The sequence below is a fragment of the Anopheles coluzzii genome, chromosome X (assembly GCF_943734685.1).
Source record: "Anopheles coluzzii chromosome X, AcolN3, whole genome shotgun sequence".
NCBI lineage: Eukaryota > Metazoa > Arthropoda > Insecta > Diptera > Culicidae > Anopheles > Anopheles coluzzii.
Genome location: NC_064669.1, coordinates 3,066,432 through 3,087,792, shown reverse-complemented (window position 1 = coordinate 3,087,792; position 21,361 = coordinate 3,066,432). Strand labels below are relative to the sequence as shown.

At 46.1% G+C, this 21,361-nt stretch overlaps 2 protein-coding genes across 10 annotated transcripts; both read right to left on the bottom strand.

Annotated features, from left to right (window-relative positions):
- Positions 1-1,308: 1,308 nt before the first annotated feature.
- Positions 1,309-11,885, bottom strand: LOC120951657 (uridine phosphorylase 1). Of its 9 annotated transcripts, none has more exons than XM_040370502.2 (7): positions 11,766-11,885; positions 9,912-10,032; positions 5,847-5,970; positions 5,610-5,747; positions 5,330-5,539; positions 3,131-3,269; positions 1,309-3,065 (listed from the first exon to the last, which is right to left on the bottom strand). In XM_040370502.2, exons 2-7 carry the CDS (start codon positions 9,959-9,961, stop codon positions 2,689-2,691), a joined length of 1,038 nt encoding a protein of 345 aa, XP_040226436.1. In that variant the 5' UTR covers positions 9,962-10,032; positions 11,766-11,885; the 3' UTR covers positions 1,309-2,688. The 9 variants fall into 9 exon arrangements, with proteins under 9 accessions (XP_040226436.1, XP_040226481.1, XP_040226426.1 ...); XM_040370547.2 differs by lacking the exon at positions 11,766-11,885 and adding an exon at positions 11,156-11,305; XM_040370492.2 differs by lacking the exon at positions 11,766-11,885 and adding an exon at positions 11,119-11,304.
- Positions 11,886-14,485: 2,600 nt separating this feature from the next.
- On the bottom strand, positions 14,486-21,341 carry LOC120950681 (kinesin-associated protein 3). Its single transcript, XM_040368934.2, has 9 exons — positions 21,323-21,341; positions 20,765-21,194; positions 20,080-20,197; positions 19,533-19,923; positions 16,517-17,919; positions 16,272-16,437; positions 15,845-16,188; positions 15,529-15,767; positions 14,486-15,450 (listed from the first exon to the last, which is right to left on the bottom strand). The coding sequence occupies exons 2-9, from the start codon at positions 20,905-20,907 to the stop codon at positions 15,411-15,413; spliced, it is 2,844 nt and encodes a 947-aa protein (XP_040224868.1). The 5' UTR covers positions 20,908-21,194; positions 21,323-21,341; the 3' UTR covers positions 14,486-15,410.
- Between the last annotated feature and the right edge of the window lie 20 nt (positions 21,342-21,361).

The window sequence follows — 21,361 nt, the reverse complement described above, 5'->3', positions numbered from 1 at the left end:
GAAATGGACGGCAAGGCCAAGTTCCTGCTAGTGAGTTTCATCTCCGATGAATATTTCGCATGTATTCAAGAGAATTCGAACGAATTGTGAGAAGTTCTTGAACATACATTCGCCAACAAGTCCTCGCAAAAACAGATCTTAAGTGGAAGGAAGTGACATCCTTGAGCGCCCACGTTCAGCAGTTTGAAGACCTAGTTTGGCAGCTTAGAGTAGCCGGATAGAAGATAGAAGATAGCGATGGTTACTCGGCCTTACGATTACCCCTTCCGGAGTCTTACGATCCTCGTATAACTGCGTTGGAAAACCTACCCAAGAAACGCGTGAATAGATGAAGACCAAGTTGCTAGATGACGAATGCAAGCGCTTTGATAGAATGCAATATTTCGAATACTAGCCTGCTGCAATCGCTGGATACAATCGAAAACGTTTAACGGGAAATGTCACTGACGCACACGCCAAGGATGTCTACACCATCAGTATATTCCAAGACCTTGGATAGTAGTAGAAGATCCTGAGAGATATTTATTCATTTTCAGCTAGCATGTCGCGTTGGCCACTGCCATTCTAACTTCACCAGTTAATTTGGCCTGCATTTTGAAAACTCATTTTGACCTACAGTTTCATCCTATCATACGCAGCTTACCAATCTATGTAAAGATGTAACATATTGAGGTACTATTCTGCCATCTTGTCCAATATTTTTTGCATGGTCAATATGTTGTACTGCGGTAATATTCCACGTGGTCCCCGATTGAACTAGTCGAAAGAAGACATGACGTACTTGAATATGAAGCATGGAGGAAATAGGATGAAACTGACACACATAGAACAAATCCATTGTCTGACAATATTTTATTCAGACACGTAACCACAAACGAAAACCGACTGAATCCACAAATTGCTTTGTTGCTTTGCGCTTTTGCTACAATTTAACCAATTTTACTGCCTATCCAGAATAGGGGCGAAATATTTTCTTTGAGTTTTACCGAGGTAAGCAGGTAAATAGATGAAGTAATTATAGATGAAGATTTGTCCTCTTTGATGGACGATTAGGGCAACCTGTAGAGCTAGTAGGTAGATTTGTTCAATGAGAAAAATGTGCAGCATCACAATTCTCGCATCAGTAATGTAATGTCTTATTTGTACAAACTGTGTACTAAGTATTGCATTAACATACGCTTTCTTTTTTCAGCTTAACTATACGTTAAATGTTGCAATTTCTCTTTCTCACTCTAGCAACCGATATGCTTTCTTCCGAGGTCACGATTGACCAAACTATTCCAGTGAGTAAATTGTTTTTTGATGTTGTTTTTTTAATGTTTTATTTTATTTTCATTTAATGAAGAGATCGTTGCGTCATGATGTTTAACGTGTTTATGTTTTGTTAATTCTTTAACGTTCCGGGAATGAGGAGCGAAGGGTACGGAGGGAACACACACAATATTTAACCAAAACATCGGTTTGCCTTGCCAAACTCATAACCTAATGCTCACACTCGTATATGTCCGGGAAACGTATCACCTTTACACCGAGTTTAAATTACAACACTTTCAAAAACACACACACAAACCCGCCACACATTCATTCCGCTGGTTTAACGAAATACGATTAGACCACCGAAACGACAAACTGCTGCGTAGCTTCTTCCATTATGTGCCAACGCGCATGGCAGGAAAGAAAAACAAAAACGGCTTTTACAACGTTTAGTAATTGTGGAACGATCTTGTTGGTCGTCGGAGACTGTGTTTAGTAAAATTGTGGTATAATATTATATTGGAATATCAAACGTTTGCAATGCATCACATGCAAGTAACCTTTTTGTTTGTTTGTTTGTTGTTGCTTTTTCGCTTGTTCACACAACACACTCGGGCAGTGGCACACACGGCAGCGATGTTTTCTCTCCTCTTTAGTACACCCCTTAACACAATATCTATGGTATGTTGTAACTACTAAGTTTAGGTGCGTTTGCCGGTGTGTTTGTGTGTGTGTCTTTAACGCAACACTCCGCCAATACAGAAAGCCAGTACACATCGATATTTGCATGTTGAATTCTATAGAGAGTAAGTAAGATGCCCCTAAGTAAGGGGCGGTATGATTCGAGAACCAAAAATCAAAGGCTCGTTAGCAGTTATAGTAAGCGGCCAATTTTTAAATTATGTTCTATAAGCTGATACTACAGTGACCTGTACCTACACTGTGCAGTGTATGGGTGTTTGTGAGCAGGGAGGTGGGAGGGAACCTGCTCATATGCAGCAGGCACTGTCACGATCTATTCATATTGGCGTAATGCGCTTTTCGTATGTATCAGCGTGTGTTTAGTGTTTAATCCCCTCGCTTTGCTTTACCACAATACCGCCTCCAATGCTTCCTCTCTCTCTCCCTATTTCCTTTGCTTTTTTGTTTTGCTAGGACTGCTTGTATTATTTGCTACTCTTTATTTGTCTTTTTAATAACGCGATTAATGTTACGGATATGCATGCCATAGATGCACACGTGGTTAGTGAGAAATATTCTAGCCTGTACGCTGGTTAAAAACACAACAAACAACAGAAACAGAAAATATCGTGGCAGATGCTGAGCCTCCATTCGGGCAATCAGGGGCTTGTGGGGGGGGGGGGGGGCAGGATTGGGAGAGGGGAAAAGGGATGATTTGCTGCTAGCAGATGCTAGTTGCACCCCCGCTGTGCCTTACTCGTGCGCCTCCGATTCCTGCTGCACCAGCTTAAATCGGCGCGGCGACTTGATCGACGAGGGCGTCGAGGCGAGCGACTTGAGCTGGCCCATCTGGGCGAGATGCTTCTTGATTAGCCGGGACACCAGTATCTGGGGCCGCTGCTGCCATTCGTTCATCACCTCCTTCGGCGCCATCACCTGGTCGCCCTTCAGCCGGTCCAGCAGCGTGACGCAGACGATCGCCGCCTTGATGCCGGCGTAGTGCGTCAGCGCCGCGAAGATGGTACACTCCATCTCGATGTTAACCACGCCAAAGTCGCGCAGCTTCTCCAGGTAGGCCATTTTGTCCGTTTCGGTAAACTCGCAGAACGCACCGTCTAGCCTGCCCTGGCCTAGTGAGGATGGAAGGGGTAAATGTTAGCAGCAGGCACGTGGGGTGTGTTGTTACTGCTCTTACCTTCGTAGAAATCGTAGGTGCACATCGTTTTGCCGCTGATGGTGTCGTACGGATCATCTTGCGTGGCTAGCGATTTCAGTTCGCGTACCAGCCGCTTGTCCAAAATAGCCGGACGATGAACGATTTTGCCAAGAATTGCCTAGAACGAGTGTGTGAGTGTATTGCAAATGGTTACTAAATTGTGTTTAAATTAGCATGATCTCGCGAGACGCTTTAAGACCCCTTTACTAATCTGAGCAACGTTCAAAAGCTACTCCCATCTGGCTCGAGCAAAAAGGCGTTTCCAATGCTGCAAAATCTTATGAGCATCACGAGATGTTCACCAACAAAAACAATGAGCATATCCGTGGCAGCATGATGCTCATTGCTGATACTCAATAAAAGTGCGTCATGACACGCCGAACACGACATGCGAGTGCTTGAGTCACCCGCGATACTCTGACTTACAAGCTAAGCTTAATGCCGTCACAAGCATAATCATGACTTTTTCTGGCTGTGAACAGTGCTGCGAAATGTCACCACCAACACTCATGACTGAAACGAAGCTCAAATCAGCTCACATACACAACTAAGATGAACAGAGGTGAGACTCAAACAGTTGATGGATCAATCACATGCTTGGTGACATTTTGTTTAGCACCCAACTCTTGGTCACTCACTTGGTCACGACATTTTCTGTCGATGATAATCACGATATTCTTGGAACTTACTGGGCGTGTGGTAAAATGAGCATGCTTTCTCGCTGCCTGGTTTGATTGTCTGTCAGGTCACACAGAGCGAGAAAACATGCTCGTTTTGTTTCTTGGAACCGCTCGCACGGCACCGCATATCTCCCAAGACTATCGGGATGATCACCGACACAAAATGTCGCGACCAAGAGACTGACCAAGAGCTGGCCACACAAAATGTCACCAATCATGTGATGGTTGCAACAACTGTTTGAGTCTCTCCCCTGATCATCACAGTAGTGCTCCTGATGCCGACATGATTTTGTTTCAGTCGGAATTTGTTATAACTGGGTCAGTGACATTTTGCAAAACTGATCACAGTAAAAAAAAAGTCATGACATAGTGACTGACCAAGCGTTGGTTGCAAAAATGTCACGGAGCATGCATTCATCTCACCAATCGTTTTGAGTATCACCTCTGACTATCACAATGGAGTACGTGATGCTGACATGAATTTTGTTTCAGACAGATTTTCTTATGACATTGACAGTGACATTTTGCAGCACTGGGCGTTTCTAATAGTCCTAGGAATGGGTATTGCACTAAATTCAAAAAGTTAATAAAATATAACAACAACTGCTGGGGAAACAACCCCTACACACATACACTTGTTGTACTGAATTCTTGCCCAGTCACCTTACGGCGAAACAAATTGTACAAACAAGGCAACGTTGAGCACACATCGACCGCGATTTGAAAAATTGAAGTATTTCTATTACGCACTTTAGCATCCGACTGGTTGGCGTAGATAAGAAGGTACAAATGTACGTCTGCTGACGGCACGTTAAGTTGACGAGAAGAAAACAGTTAGAAAATAGAAGCTAAAGCGAATTTGTGGGAAATGGTAAAAAAAAGTCTACGAAAGGGATGGCACGTAACAGGCTGTAATGTAATGGTGCAACTATTGAAAATGAATCAGAGCTTTCTCGACACTTTTAAAACCACGTACACTACTGGGGAAATCCAACTACCTCGCCGTCTAAAAGACACGTGCAAGTGTAGTCATCCACATGTAAGGTTTCCATCGTGTTAACATGATTCATGTAACATGAATTGGCTATAAATGAAAGGAGGCTTAGGGACTAACTAATATAAATGAAAAAAATACAATACGAGTTTGATGCACAGTTTGAAACCATTTAAATGGACCTCATCTTCCTACACTTTTGGCAATGTCATATATGAGCGTGTGAGTAACACAATCGCTGCCCCAAACAGTTGCTCATCCCTGCACGCGACAGCATTCAAAGTTCGTCTTCGCGTCATACCTCGAGGGGCAGCAGTAAGATTAGATTTTGTCAGCGATAAGATGTTACACAAAGTTTGCACACCTGAACCGCACAAACAGTACTAATTTTGAAAGAAAAAAAAAGCTGACCCATTGCCTGACACCGTTTAGCAGAAATTCCAAAATCAAACATTATTACCTCTCGAGCAACTTGTGCCTACTGCATTAGCAAACCGCGCTTACCAGTTCGTAGCTGTTCCGGAGCAAACCGTCGTACGCGTCCTCCGTGATGACGACGGTGCCGCCCTCGACACCGATACCGCCGCACGTACCGATCCGCATGAAGATCGGATCCTTCACCTTGGCGTGGTACATCAGCTTGATCAGCTCGTGCAGCAGAATGCCGACGGACGGTACGCCCATACCATGGCTGATGGAGAGTACTGGACCAACCTAAAAAAAAAAGGAAAATGCTGGTGTACTTAACGCTAACGGCAACACAGCAAAACGCCAACGAGCATACCTTGTACATTGAGTAGCGATAGGAAAATGCACTGATATCCTGCAGCTGGGTGCCGGCGGGCAGCTTGTAGCCTATCTCGTCCATTATAAAGTGCGCGAACGTTTCCATGCGCTTCGGCGTGCCGCCCATGCAGACGAACTGGAAATCAAACCAAAAGGGACATTTCGGTGTGTTTGAGAAAACATGCTCTGGAGGTGTATCGGGGGGTTTGTATCGCTTGGGCGACGACCCTGGTACCTTCACGTCGCCGAACATTTCGTGCAGATCGTGGCTGCCGCTACCGAGCGCCAGATGGTACAGGATGTCTTGGTCCATGAGCTCAATGTTGGGATTGCGCAGCTTGACCGATCCATCGTTGTATCTGTGAAATGTGAAAATGGGGGGAAGCATAATTAAAAATAAATAAATAAAAAAGGTAAAAAAGTTGTTCGTGTATGTCGAAATCAGCAAATTTCTGATATATATCGTCCCACAATTTCTTATTTTCTATTATTTGATCCCTCTTGCTCGCTCTCTCCATGATGCAACTACTGCTGGAGTACCACCGTCGTGGCGTTTGGTAATCAAATTTGTCATGCCGGTGCGGCGGCTTTCTTTATCGATTGATTGATCGGCGTTGTGTGTGGGGGGTTCGCTCTTTCCACGGTTGGTTGATGGACGGGTTGATTGATTGGGCTGGGGGGGAGGGGGTCTGGCAAGCGGTGGCACATTAATTACCTGGTCAGCTTGGCTGTCTCCGAGCGTTCCTCCTCCTCACTTTGGGCATCGAGCTGCGTCACTTTCAAACTGTTTGTCGTATCACGCTTCTGCTCGCCTTGGTAAGCCATCGCTAGCTGTCTTTCCTTTTCTATTTGTTTTTTTTTTTTGTGCTACCTAACTCTACCCGGCTGGCTGGAGGCTGGATCACTATAAAAGCTTAGATTTTAAAAAAGCTCCACAATTAGTTCGTTGAACTGCTGTTTCGAAATTCGAAGCCTGCAACGTTGTTCGCGCACCAAAGCGACCACGGCAGCAGCACGGCAGTAGGGCAAGCAATGATTCTCGATCGATCGATCGATCGACTTTTGCTCAAATCTAGCCGAACTATTATAGAGACACGTTTCTTTTAGGATACGCTACACCGGTTTTTACCGGCCCGCTTCTTCCCACACACACACACACACACTGTTGTGTCCGTGGCGTCCCTCTCGGCACCGAACTGCCGAGACACACACTGCTTACTCTTCTCCCGCGTATCGCAAACACGCGGCTTTTCTCGCGCACCTGTCTCGCACCGTCTCGTTCTTGCGCAATCTTGCCCTCTCGCTATCTCTCTCTCTCTTGCTCCCTCTGCCTTTCTACCTCTACCCTCTACGCATCCACGCTCCAGGTTACGCAGCGTTGTAGACAAAGGTGTGCGCACGTGTATGTGTGTCTGTGTGTGTGCGTGTTAATCTGTATTCAAATTGCTATGCCAAAAAGGCGCGCTCCACATGAAGCGCAAGGAAGCTGTGTTTGGCGTATACGCATGAAACAGTGGCAAGAAGCGGACAAGCGCGAGCGCGCGCGCTCGCGCACACACGTTTTCAGCACACCGCACAGCACTTGCCGACGTGTCTTGGAGCCACCGCACAACTGTGAGGCTGGGCAAAAACAGCAATGATTTGCACTGTGAATCAAGCCCCGCGGGTTGCGTTTTTTAGTGCGCGCACTTCGCGATTTAGCTGAACAGCTTAGCTCGGGGGAGGACTGTACACTTCGGAATCGGGCGCGTTGTTGTGTTCAGCAATGGCACACAGAACTGCTACTGGTGTTTTGCAAGCGACTGGCCGGCCCTTTTAACAGCAATAACCCTTTGCCCGCACGGCGCGAGAGTGCGAGAGGGGCGACGGTGCTCTTGGGCAGGCTGCACTAGTGGGTTAATCGATAGTTTTGTTTTGCTTCGTTTTTTTTTTATTAGCTTTCTATCACCCAGCACTGCTTAGATGTTTCCCTGTTTGATACGGCGGCATAGCGCGAACGTCTCTCTCTCGCGTGGTTGACACTTGGATGTAAACAAATACAGCGAGCCGGACGCAAGGTCGGACACGAGCGTACTTGGCGGCTCACGCCGACGGCCCGTACGGGTTCACTCATTGTTCTTTAGCTGGGTTCTGTGAGCTGTCAGCTATTTTATTGTTTAGATGCACACTTATTAATGATTATATACAGATGTTTTCCAGCCAGCTGACAAGAGCAACGCTGGAAGTGTTTAGGAATGATTGCAGTCAACCCACTAGGAACCAGTTTTATCGTTCGTTGTTCGAACAATTTGTTACGTACAACATGTTTGCCTTATTCTTTTCGATATATTTTTAACTGCATTATAAGTATTATAATTATTGGAATTTTACGAAATTATTCTCAACCAGATTTTACAAAACTATTTTAACGAAAAAAGAATAAATTTAAACCAAAAAAATGCACAAAAATCGGTCAAATTGAAGTGATTCCTTCTGCGTAAAAAAAAAATATATTTTGCTGCTCAAGTTTTTTTTTATGATAGGAAGAATTCTTCTGGTGCAGCTGTCAAGGAAAATGCCTACATTATTCGCTTTTTAACAGCCTGACAAAACGTAAACACAAAAATAAACACCACAAACCCTCCCTTCGCACGCGTTTCTTTCTGTTTCTTTCCTTCATGCAAGCTTCTTTACAACTTATGTTGACGGATGACGCACATGGTGCACATAATTCTGTCCCAAACAATGCTGACAAGTGACCTAGGTGGAAAGTTGGTGTTTTTAAACTTCACGATAATGAAGCTCATCGATCAGTTTGTAGTCCAAATATAAATCTCTCATCATTTTGCATGAAGACATTACAGTTCAATTAAATTACAATAAAAATGATCGTTTACCGTAGCCGTAACTAATAATCATTGTAACGGGCCTTTGCTCTTTAAAAGGATTAGCATGAGACCATTCGGAATTGAATTTTGTATTTAGGATTTGACTGTACTGCTGGCCATGAAGAAGTACTGGATGTGCTGTTTTCAACCTGCCCTATGCCCTCACGATTCATAAAACAAACTCCCAACTGTTTGTCATTGCACAACAATGCCTGCCCATTTTGTTTTGCCCACAACAATAATACGTATATTGATGTATTGATGAAGAATATTTAAACAACGGTCCCGATACTTGGAGCACAAAGCACAAATGCAGCGATAAGTTTACGAGCAGTTTTTTTTTTCCAAACGCTCTACTGCTGACTAGGCTGAGGGAAAGCAACCAACCATAGCACAGAATTTAAAAACAAAAACTGTGTGAACAGCAGCATTGGAATTTGTAACTGGAAAGTCCCACAAACCGTCAGACAGGCAGTGATTGTGCGACCGATTTATTGCTGCCACGAAGCTTGCAAACACAATCGCTGCTCCAGCAGGGGACGACCGGATCGAGGGGTTGTGTTGGATGGCAGTTCCGTCCTCCCTCCGAGCCGCGTTATCGGGCCCCCGCGGGTTTCAAGGGTTTTGCTGTGTCGCTGCTCTGAAGTAGCGTGCCATATTTAGTCACACATGAACGAGGAAATGCAATAAACAACCAAACCCACATTTACATGAATGAACACCACCGAGACAAAGGATCCGATGAATGAATCTGACGCACGCCCCGAGCCAGTCGGGTTATGTAAGCAGCAGCGCGCAGCATCTCACACTCCAGCCAGCCAGCCAGTACAGGCACATTCCGTTCGAGTACACGCACTTATATGCACCAGACGGGTATCAAATATTTTGCTGTAAATGAGTGCATATTTGGATGAGCAGGGAAACTAGAACCGAGCAGAACCCCGAAGTGTAGGAGCAAATTTGAGCTCGCTATGCTATGGGAAGTAACAATTTTGTAAAACATAGGATCAATAGTTAACCTCCAAAAGGTTGACTTTTACTTAAAATAAGGAAGAGTAGTAGCAGGAGCAAACTTTGGAGAAAGAAGTTGAAGAATAAACTTAGCAAAACGAAGTCGCAGGAGCAAACTTTGAAGAATAAAAGTAATGCATACGTTGCATTTGCAATACAACCCAACATAGTGCCTTTTGTGACAAGGACATAAGAATGATTGCTCCAAAACCAGGGTGTTAACAGTTCAGACGGCTGGAACGGTACGATGCATAGGCTTTGGAATTCTTTCCCAGTCCAGGCCTATGCCTAATGGTGAGAGAGCCACCCATAACCTATCATTCATCTTGGAGCTTTTCTGAATCTGGAGATGAGCCTCGACTATCCCCGGCTTTTTCACTGTAGGTTTGCAAACTGGTTACAGAATAGGGGTATATACTTACTCGTCTCTTTCCTCGTCTTCAGATACGGAGGAGCGGTAGATCCAGGACATGTTTGGATAGTTTCAGCTAGCGGCGGTTACAGGATACACAGGATAGCGTTTTCGTAGACGAAAGATAAATGCTGCACGAGATGGAGATAGAGATAGAGAGATCAAATCCTGATATTAGAAAATCGTCACCATCAAGCAATGCCAACCAGTTCCCATCCTATATATGTAGTATCCCATCATATATCCTAACATCGTTATGCCTTATCCTCAGTTGTACTATTCAGTTTTTTGCTGTTGTTGCTATTATTGCTATTCCTCTGAGATGGGGTCTCCTGATCGATATATTCAAATGGAATGCAAATTCCAAACGGACTTCTAGTACCGTTTTGCCTACACACACACACTCTGTCCCTTTACGAAATATCTGTTGCGCTAGAAAGCAGTACGGAATGCCTAGCCCGCTCCTACACCGTCCATCCAGACCAAACAGACGTGACGTGCATTCCGGGTGCATTGATGTACTCCCCACCTTCCAATTCCTTGGAGCGCTTCAGCGAACCACACACGGAAAGGTGTGAAAAATTTTGCAGCAAACTTAGCCGTTTACTAAAAACCACCCTTCCTTCCAAACACACACACACACACACACGCGCGCGGTGTGATCCTTTTTGCGGTGGTATGCGTTCACGCATAAAAGAAGGGAGAGTACACGCTGTAGTTATTGATTTTTACAGAACACGCGGTGTACTTTTCTCGCCACCAGGGCAACACACTTGTGCCTGTAATTCGTTACACGCCCGCCATTTGAAAGCATTTTTTTTTTTTCGTGCCTTGAACCATCAGCACTCCTGCTCGGTGCTGCTCTGCGTCACGTGTTGCTTGTATCCGCAGTATGTTCTCCGCTTTTGCTTTGAAAATTCAAACCACTCTAATCGTGTCACAGCGCTACATGGTTCATCATGTGTGTGTGTGTGTGTGTGTCGATAGTTTGGGAGTAGGACGCTAAGAATTACCGTAGTAGCACGATCAGAGACAGGGAATTGTCGTCAGTAGTTTTGGGGGGTTCTAACCTGACTCTGGGAAACTGGTGGCTTAAACGAGGCTTTTAACAACAACAAAAAGAAAAGTATGCACACCACACAGCGATGAAATAACTTGGGGAAGTAGTTTTTAGGGAAACACACGCACAACAATTACTTTAATAATTCGAGACGTACATGACGGCGGACCCGGGGCGCGAAGAGCTAGACCAACCTACTCTAAGTAACGAAAGTACCAAGACTGAAGGAAACCGATGAATGACCGCCGGAATATGAGCGGCAGCAGCAGCACACCAAAGGACCAAACACTCTCACACACACACGCGCGTTACTTTGGGGCCGAAGCTGGCAGCAACCGAGCCTTCGGTCGGTCGCTCTCACGTTGCTGGGCTGCCCGTGGTGCTCCAATATCAGGTTCGTGTGAGCAGTGTTTCTTTACCTTTTTTTTACTGCCGTTCTTTTGTTTTTTTTTTTTTGTACAGACACAAAAAATGTAATTGCATTCGGGATCGACACGTACAATTAGATTAGAGCTTCGTGGCAAAGCCGTTTGTAATTCATCTTAGACTTGTTTCTTAGTGTGTGTGTGTGCGTTTTTTTTTGTTTCATCCCCCATATATTGGTCACTAAGCCCCCGTGCAAAGCAATCTACGCCAAGTGGACAGCAAAGACCTTTCCCTCCCTGTGAGACAGAGCACACTATTCACGCTTGCATTGGAATTTAAAATAAGCCGAAAAACGGTAAGAACTGTTTCCCTTCCAACAGGGTTGGCAAACAAAACACACACACACACACACACACACACACATTACACTAGACTTACGTAGAGGAAGGGACGACGAACAAAGAGTAACGCCGCTGAAGTTACTGAGCGTAGATGGACAGAACCGAACCGGGCCCGACGAGCGCTGCCAAAACTATTTACTCCAAATATGCTTTAGCATAGTCATTATGCTACGAAATTTTTCAACCTCAAAGTTTATGAGCAGGACGGTGATCGAGAGAGAGAGAGAGTGAGAGGAAGGATGGGAGCGCCCGCCATTCGTGACAAAAATGTAGTGCGCCGACTCGGGCCCTCGGTTTCGTGGCCTTCCATCACACGCACATTACCACCGGGGGTCATGTGGTTTGTTTTTCTTCGGGCGACGATAGGAAAATTATCGCGAGATGAAATATTTACAGACAACTGATAACCCTGCCGAGGGATTGGTGTCGTACGTTATTCTTGAAAGAAAGAAAAAAAACAAAAGAAATACACAGTCACACACGCGCAATTGTTAGAATTATCGTCTCGTATGCTAGTAGCGATAGAAAGAATACACAGAAGAGCCGAACAAAACTGTGAAACAATACAAACTTACCTCCACGAAGCGCACACACTCGCCCCACATTGGCCATCATTGGCGGTTCGGGCAAAATCCGTTGGAGGCAGGATTAGGGCGCCGCAGCGCATTGAAAGTTCACCACAGTTCATCCACGTCAGTGGGGCTTGACATCGATGGCTGGAAGAAGTGGACCTACAAATTATATTTGACAAAAAAAAACAAAAAAAAAACCTAAATATTACGGCACGAGGAACAAACAAATCCGCCAATCGTTAGCTAAAAAAAATCGTCTCCCCACGATTCCAACTTGGGAGAGATTACAAATTCCAGCTACGATCGTACGATGGAGCACTGCGGGTGACCGCCGGAAGAAGGGTGCACTAAATTAGCAGCGCACTGTACACACCACCATCAAAGCACGCGTGCGCGCGCCTCCGACCGTTGACGTACATCAAACGGTGTCGTCCTGCTGCTGATCATTAGCGGCCATATTTACAAACTAAGCGTTATCGCGATAGTATAGCCGCGCGAAGGGTCACTGTCGCAGTCATGTTCAAAGCGCGCAGCGCTAAACACAAAATATTTAGCAAATCAAAACGAAACCAATGAAAGCAAGGCACACAGTGCAGCTGGCCCCGGTCCCACTGGTGACCTTGCAAGTGAATTTAAATATATACAAAATAAAAAAAACGTGGCACACAGTGATTAGATTAGGAAGGACACTATTTCACTTTTACCTTTTTCTCACCTTGAGGAAGTGTTTCACCACACTAAACCACCACCACAGTTTCACCACAGCTAAACGGTAAGATACCGGCTTTTCCAAGTCAGTTTCGCATGAAAACGTTACAAGATGTTAATTCGCATGAATCTGATACAGTGGAGCGCCTAATAACGAGATTAATCCGTTCCAATGATTCACTCGTTGTGAGAGAGGTTCTTTTTCATACAATTTGTATGAAAAGCGAAATAATAGGTTCCCGGTCAAACTAAATTGTAGATATATGAGTTTCATATGCATCACAACATGTTACAATGCATGCTATGAGGGGTTGCACTGTATTTCATTTCCATCATCAAAACTTTTGATTTCTTCAGCATGATTTTCAACACGTCTCAAGCTGGATTGAGTTTGACAATTCTTTGTAATGTGTGGAAAATCATCTGTAACAACTGAAATATGAAACAAATACACCATTTGGCAGCTGTTGAAAAACATCTTGAAGAGGGTGAATAATTGTGTGCACATTCGAAAGTGAATTGGAAAACCCGGCAATACAATTCAAAGTTAACACACTAAAATTAAAAGTAATCTCCATCGTGTCCTACTTTACCTGTGTTCTAGTGTAACAACGCAGCGAGAGAAACAGGTTAGCGCACACCTGAGAGTGATTTGTTACTTCTTTTTTATCGATAGGGAATTTTCAAACAGATAGATAGATATATGCGCTAGCATAGTGATAACAACCTGCTCGAAACCTGAACCCACCGACAGCGGAAAGATTAATTTTGAATTTGGCGTTGGAATTCTTGGAAGAGGCGTTGTGACGTAGCAAAGTGGCATCGTTAATTCAGAGCTTGGGCTTCTTATTATTCTTCTTCTGTGGTCATGCCAGCCTATGTAGGCTTTCGAGACTTCTTGGTATATACAGCACAGCCAGATAGTTTGTTTTGCTACGGGGAGACGGTCCATGCAAAGCATGAACCCACGACGGGCATGTTGTTAGGTCGTGCGAGTTAACCACTGTTCCACTATCGGGGATCGAGCAAATTCAATATTTTTAAAATCATACATCTTAAGCAATACGGCCTTTTTGGACCGTTCCTCCTGAATAAAAAAAATCATACATCTCTAAAGATTCATGGATCTCCGGAGATGCATGAATCTTAATGGATACCTAAGAGTTTAATGAATGATTGGAGATTCCAGAATCTTCAGACATTCACGAATATACAGAGAATCATGAATCTTTAAAGATTTACGAATCTTCAGCGATTCATGGATCTTTGGAGATTCGATTCGAGATTCGAATCACTCATCCCTGAAGATTCATGTGACTGAATCTCAACGAAAGATTCATAAAACCCAACACTAGTTTATATAAGATTGTAGAATAAATTAACCGCTTTGATTCAATTTAATTTTCTCCTGTTGAAGAAACAAGTTTACCAAACATTCTATCGGGCAATTCTTTCAAAAAAAAAGGTAGAAACAGGCCAAGTGGTAGGTATGCGCTTTATACCGACGAAAGTGGTTTTATTGATTTTTAAATATTTTTATTTCTTTGAAAAAGCAGACTTTTCTTAATCTATCCTCCCCAACCCGTACACACGAGTAATTGTTGCGTTTTTGAAAACCAAGTTTGGGCGAAGAGGGGGAAACAATCATCACACACGTTAATTGCTAGGCAAAACCAAAGAGTAGAGAACATAATACTATTGGTACATTGCTGTTAAACAAAACAATAATCACACCAACCGGATCGTAAGATTGATCGCGGGTTTGCCTTAAATTAAAACAAAAAAGCAATACATCTAATAGACTCTTAGTTAAGCTTCTTTAGCCGCATCCTTTATCATGCTTCTTGGTCTTCTAATTGGCGTAACGAGCTACGCGATCATGCCGGCCTATACTGGCACTCGTGACTTAATCAGTACCCCGCAAGCCGAGTTGACGACTGTACCACCGCGTACCGTCCCCCATCATCCTACGCTTCTCTATTTCAGTCACGGATAAAGATACTGCTAGGCACATGGATGAAAATGACTATTTAAAAAATAAAAAAACTAAAGCACCACAGAGACAGTCAAGCGACAGCCACAACCAGGCCTACTGCTTAACCCTATTACACCACCTTCCCCCACGACCTAACTGGTTTGCTTGCATTGTTTGTTTTTTAAATACCAAAAAGAAAACTAGTAGTAATAATACACATCTTTGCTACGGCAGCATGGGGCGGGGGAAGTGGGTCGACGTGAGTATTAGACTGAAAATTAGTAACGCTGCGCCAAAACACCTTTACATCAATCGAGAACCGTTCACGTGCGGGTCTCGTCGTTGCGTTCACACAGGGATCAATCCGTTTTGTTTCGTGGCCCACTATACTTACGCTCGTGTGCAGCACCCTCGCAAACGGAACGATTTAGTGAATAATTTCCATATCCTCTAGATCGCGGCTATAGCTGTGAATGGTGGTAGAACACATTTGTTCGTGTTTAATTGCATCGCCCCCCAAATAGGTTGCTGGTATCGGCACTTACCGGCTGACCGGACGGCTGTAGTTAGACATGGACGAGCCGGACCGGTGCTTGTTGCAGTCGTTCTCGTCCGCCCCGTCACCACCGAGCAGGTACAGCTGATCGAGATACTCGGAGGTGAGATAGGTGGGCAGGTCGGCCTCGTCGTCCTCGATCGGTCCGTACGTTTGAATGTCGTCCGCGTTTTCCTGCGAGTCCACCATGCTGAGCCACTGGCTGTTGTGGTTGCGGAACTTTTCCAGCTGCAAAACAAACAAATAAAAACACACACGCGAAATGAAGAAATGCAAACGTGCCAGGGTGGTCCGACGCGACGTACCGTTATCCGCGATGCCCATTCCGTGTCGGTGATGGCGATAATGTCCAGACAGACGTCGCACACGCGCCGTATCTCCTCGTTCTTGTCGTGCATCAGATCGATCAGGTAGGCGGGCGACTCCGTGTCCTTGATCATGTAGCAGCGGGTGCTTTCGTGGCGCAGCACCTGCTGAAACACGAACACGATCTGCAGCACCATCTCGTCGTCCTCCTGCTTCGCCTTCAGCAGCTCGATCAGGGACAGAATCACGTCCGCTTTGCACAGCAGCATAGCGCATGATTCGTCCAGTGCGCACGTGCCAATGAACACGACCATCTCTAATACCAGATCGTCCTTGTATTTACCTAGCCAGCAGCAAACGAAGAAAAGCAAACGTTTATTAGCAACGCTCATAACCAACAAGACAGGGCAATAATTGCGGCATTACCTGGTACAAGCATGGTTCGTATCAGCGGTATAAGGTTAAAGTTGTGAATGATTTGGGAATAATCGAGATCGGCCAGTGCCAAGTTGCCCAGTATGCCGAGACACTCGACGGAGAACTCTTCCTCGTCACACTCGGTTAGAATTTTGGCGAGATCGCCCACAAAGTCCTGTCGGGTGCGGCGAAACGTGTAATATTCAATCATTTCATTCTTCCGGATCTTCAAGGACACCGAATGCAATACCTACCACAAAGTGGGGCCGCAGCGTGTCGTGCAGCGAGATGTTGCGTATCATCTTCATGATCAGCGTGTCCTGGCACTTGAACGCGCGCGACATCAAGCTGTGCAGCCGGTTGTTCTCGATCATCATGGCCGCGTTGCGCCGGTTCAGCGCGAGATTGATGCCGAGCGCAATCAGGTCCGGGTCGGACTTTTGGTTCAGATTCAGCAGCAGCATGTCCACCACGACCGGCACGCAGTCGGTGTACGTGAACATCGACTTCACCTTGTCGTCCAGGCTCATGTGGTACAGGATCTTCGTCACGATGCCGTGGTGCTTGTCGTCGCTCAGGAACGTGACCAGCTTCGGCAGCAGCCCGACGCGTATCATCTTCGCCCGCAGCCGCGCATCGAACGACAGGTTGAACAGCAGCTTGAGCGTCATCTGCACCAGATCCTTCTGGGACTGGAGCAGCCGCGGCAGCTTCTCGACAATGTTCAGCTCGTACATTTCCTCCTTGTTGTCGAGCACGATCGAGAGCTTCTTCAGGAAGGTGACGACCAGCACCAGCAGGTCAAAGTTTTGCCGCTCGAGCGCGGTCAGCAGCATCTTGACGATGTTCTTCTTGCGCATCTTCTCCTCGAGCTTCACGTTTTCCGCAATGTTCAGCAGCAGGTAGAAGGCGACCCGCAGCAGCTGCTCCTGCTTGCGGACGAACAACTTGAACTGCTTGTTGATTTTGTCGTAATCGTCCTTCAGCTTGCGCGGGTCCGGCTTTTCGCACACCGCCACCGTGGTATCCGAGCCGGGCGTGTGCGAACCACTGCCGCCGCCGCCGCCGCCGGCATTCATCGACTCGGTCGAGTTGGAGCTGGTGATGGGGCTGACGAAACCAGCGCCCGCGCCACCCTGGCTCGTCGGGCTGGACTCGTTCGTCAGCTGCTCGTGGTAGCTGTTGTTCATCGAGTGGGCCTTTGTAAGCGGGCTGTTCAGGGTTATGCCGCTCCCGATTAGGCTGCCGCTCCAGTTACCCGATTTGGGCCGCTGCTTCAGCTCCGGGATGCGCCGCCGTGGCGGCTCCATCTCCTTCGGCTTCTCCTGGTCGATGATCGTGTCCAGCTGCTCGGTGCTGCTCTTGCCGCCGCCCGCGACGCCCCCGTCCAGGTCCCGCTCCTTGCCGCTGCCCGTGCTGCAGCTGCTCGCGGACATGCTTTTGCGCGCGTCAATGTCGTGCTTCATCTGATCGTACCGGCGCAACTCGTAGTCGATCACGTCCATGCACAGCGACCCGATCTTGTAGTTCACTATCACCGAGTGGAAGTTGGTGTAGGTCGAGAAGCAGAAAAAGATGTAGATGATGTTGGTCGACAGGTCGAGCGACCGGCGCCAGTCTTCGCGCAGCACGCGCGAAAGCGCACTCAGTACCGCTTCTGGGGTGGGTGAGCGAAAAAGAGAGCGCAGGAAACAAAATAGATGATGAAAAAGGGAACAGTCGGTACAATGGTACAGTTTAATGCTTAAGGGTAGATAATATCAGTGCTGGAAAATGTCAATGTCATAAGAAAATCGGACTGAAACAAAATCCATGTCAGCATCACGTACTCGATTGTGATGACCAGAGGTGATACTCAAAACGATTGGTGTGACCAAAACATGCTTCGTGACATTTTTGTGACCATCGCTTGGTCAGTCACTATGTCATGACTTTTTTATTATTGTGATCAGTTTTGCAAAATGTCACTGATATAGTCATAACAAATTCCGGCTGAAACAAAATCATGTCAGCATCACGAGCACTACTTTGATGATAAGGGGAGAGACTCAAACAGTTGTTGCAACCATCACATGATTGGTGACATTTTGTGTGGCCAGCTCTTGGTCAGTCTCTTGGTCGCGACATTTTGTGTCGGTGATCATCCCGATAGTCTTGGGAGATATGCGGTGCCGTGCGAGCGGTTCCAAGAAACAAAACGAGCATGTTTTCTCGCTCTGTGTGACCTGACAGACAATCAAACCAGACAGCGAGAAAGCATGCTCATTTTACCACACGCCCAGTAAGTTCCAAGAATGTCGTGATTATCATCGACAGAAAATGTCGTGACCAAGTGAGTGACCAAGAGTTGGGTGCTAAACAAAATGTCACCAAGCATGTGATTGATCCATTAACTATTTGAGTCTCACCTCTGATCATCTCAGCTGTGTATGTGAGCTGATTTGAGTTTCGTTTCAGTCATGAGTGTTGGGGGTGACATTTCGCAGCACTGTTCACAGCCAGAAAAAGTCATGATTATGCTTGTGACGGCATTAAGCTTGTAAATCAGAGTATCACGGTTGACTCAAGCACTCGCATGTCGTGTTCGGCGTGTCATGACGCACTTTCATTGTGTATCAGCAATGAGCATCAAGCTACTACGGATATTTTCATCGTTTTCGTCGATGAACATCTCATGATGCTCATGACATTTTGCAGCACTGGGAAAGAGTCAACTGTTGCAGAAGTTTGCAAGCGTTGCCTCTAAACTCCGCAAACACTAGTGGATTGAACATACACGCTTATTCTATTCTTGCAATCGAGTTGTCTCGATGTCGAGTTTAAAATTGCTAAGGAAATAAAGGTACTTTGCTTCGACAAGCTGTTTCATAGAATAGAAGCCCATCATAGAAGCCCATCAAGTAGTAGAGCTTGAAATTCTCTACGTGATCTGTCCATTCCACTCATGCCAGTTGGTCATCGACACCAAAACCAAGATCTATGAAAGCGTACATGGTCGACAGGCGTCTACAGCAAAATGATGAAAAGCGGTGGAAAATTCTTGACAGATAAATTAAGCATGGTTTATGTTTAGCCCGCGGGCGTTGCTATGGAGCAAATGGGAACTTTTTTGCTATTTTGATTTTTTAACTGAAAGTTAGAGCAATGTTATGCTCAATAGCTGATCCAATCCAAGGATCGCAATTATCATGCGTCGCCGAGTCACAAGCATACCAAATGTTTAATTTTAGCATTCTTCATTTGTTTCATTACCCCGTTTCAGTCCCTTACCATTCTTCTCCAGCTCTTCCAGATTGTCCGGATCGCGGGCGAGCTGCAGTATCAGCCGCGAGCCCTTCACCTTCTCCGCCAAATCCTCGTACAGCAGCTCGATGTAGTCGTCCACGTTGCGGATCGACGCCTTCTCCGTGTCGACCGGCGCGCTCGCTTTGTCCGAGATGCGCGAAACGGACCGCTGCTGATGGTGGTTGTGGTGACCGCCGGCCGCCCCGACGACCGGCGTTTCCACCACCTTCCGGTTCTTCAGGTAGTAGATGATCTGCTCAATATCGCACAGTTGCGATTTGTGGATCAGGTCGCACTTGTCCACCACCTCCCGCGCGAGCACGGCCGGATCGGTCTTCGAGTTGAGCGACTTGAGCCGAATGATCCGCTGGCAGTCCTTTAAAGCGAAAAGATGCAAATCGATTGTTTTAAATGTTATTCCACGACACACAACAAGCTACCGTTGCGAAATGACACCCTTTTTTTTTTGCTTAATTTGCACACTTCCGCCGTGGGTAGGTGTGTTGGTGTGCTTGCGGACGTACAGACGTACCTTTTTATCCTCCAGCATGGGATCACCAGGGTCACCGAAGACGGCCGCTTCTAGTTTGTAGTTCACAATGAGTGCCTTTTCCGTGGGATGAGGTTCGACAGTTCCTCCCTTCCATCGTCTTGTTTGATAGTAGAGGGGGAGGATGGGGGGCCGGGGGAAGGGGTGAAAAAACGGGTAAATTATAGAGTCAACACCAAACACGGTCGCTGCCAGCTGGTTGATAGGAGTTGCTTTATACACTTTTTTCTTTCTCATTTATCGATCGATTCGGAACCATCGGGAAAGCTTCCCCACAATACGTCTGGTTTTTCGCCTCATTGTGAAACTGGTACAATATTAGACGGTTTGTTCTTGCAATTTCGCGGTTTTCCCCCAACCCCGAGACTACCAAAAAGCTGCAAACGAATCATTGCCAAATTGCCCAACCGTCGGGTGCTGTGTTGCTCTCCTGCAGCTCTAACGACAAGTCCTACCCTTGGGCGACTGGAGAGGGGTGGCAGGCGGACAGCAAAAAAAAATCGATAAACCACCAAACCCCCCTACCGAAACGGATGGGGTGCAATCACTTCGTTGCTGTGCTTTTCTTCAAACGAGGGTGGGTGTCTTGCGAAGGTTTTTAATTTACCCCGCGCGCCTGTGTGTGTGTGTGTGTGTGTGGGTGCGTCGCCCCTCTTGCCTTACTCACTTTTTAATGTATTTCGCATCCTCCGATTGCATCTGAGCGCCAGAAAACCGATACAGTGCTGTTACGATGTAGTAGATGTAGTGTACGGTAAAGAAACACAACGCTAATCCCGCTAGCAGGTGCAAAAAGCTGGCCAACAGCATACAACGCAAAACTATCACTTTTCCTTCCGAGGGTTTTGCACTGTGCCCAGCACCGAGCGACGGTTCAACCGGGGTGTTTTGCTCGCTCGCAGCGCCGAATAAGCGGTGCGGCACGGTTCAACCGCACGCTGTCATTGACTTGCTGATGGAGGGGAGCGTGATGAAGGCCTGTCTACACAGGGATTGCAGGAATTTTATTTTCTAGGGGATTTTTTTCCAACAACACTGGAATAGAGTTTTCATTCATCTTTTCATTTCTGCTGGTGTTGTTCGCTTTTCCAAACGTGCTAGCAATAGAAAAAAGAAAGAACTTATCAGCTTACAGAGCGACACATGGACTTCTATACATATCGCAATAGAAGCTGAGAAATGGATGTGCAAACATTGACAACTGCCGTTTCTCACGCCACTATACCTTGCAGGTCCAAAGAGCACCGAGCTGTGGCTTTACAGA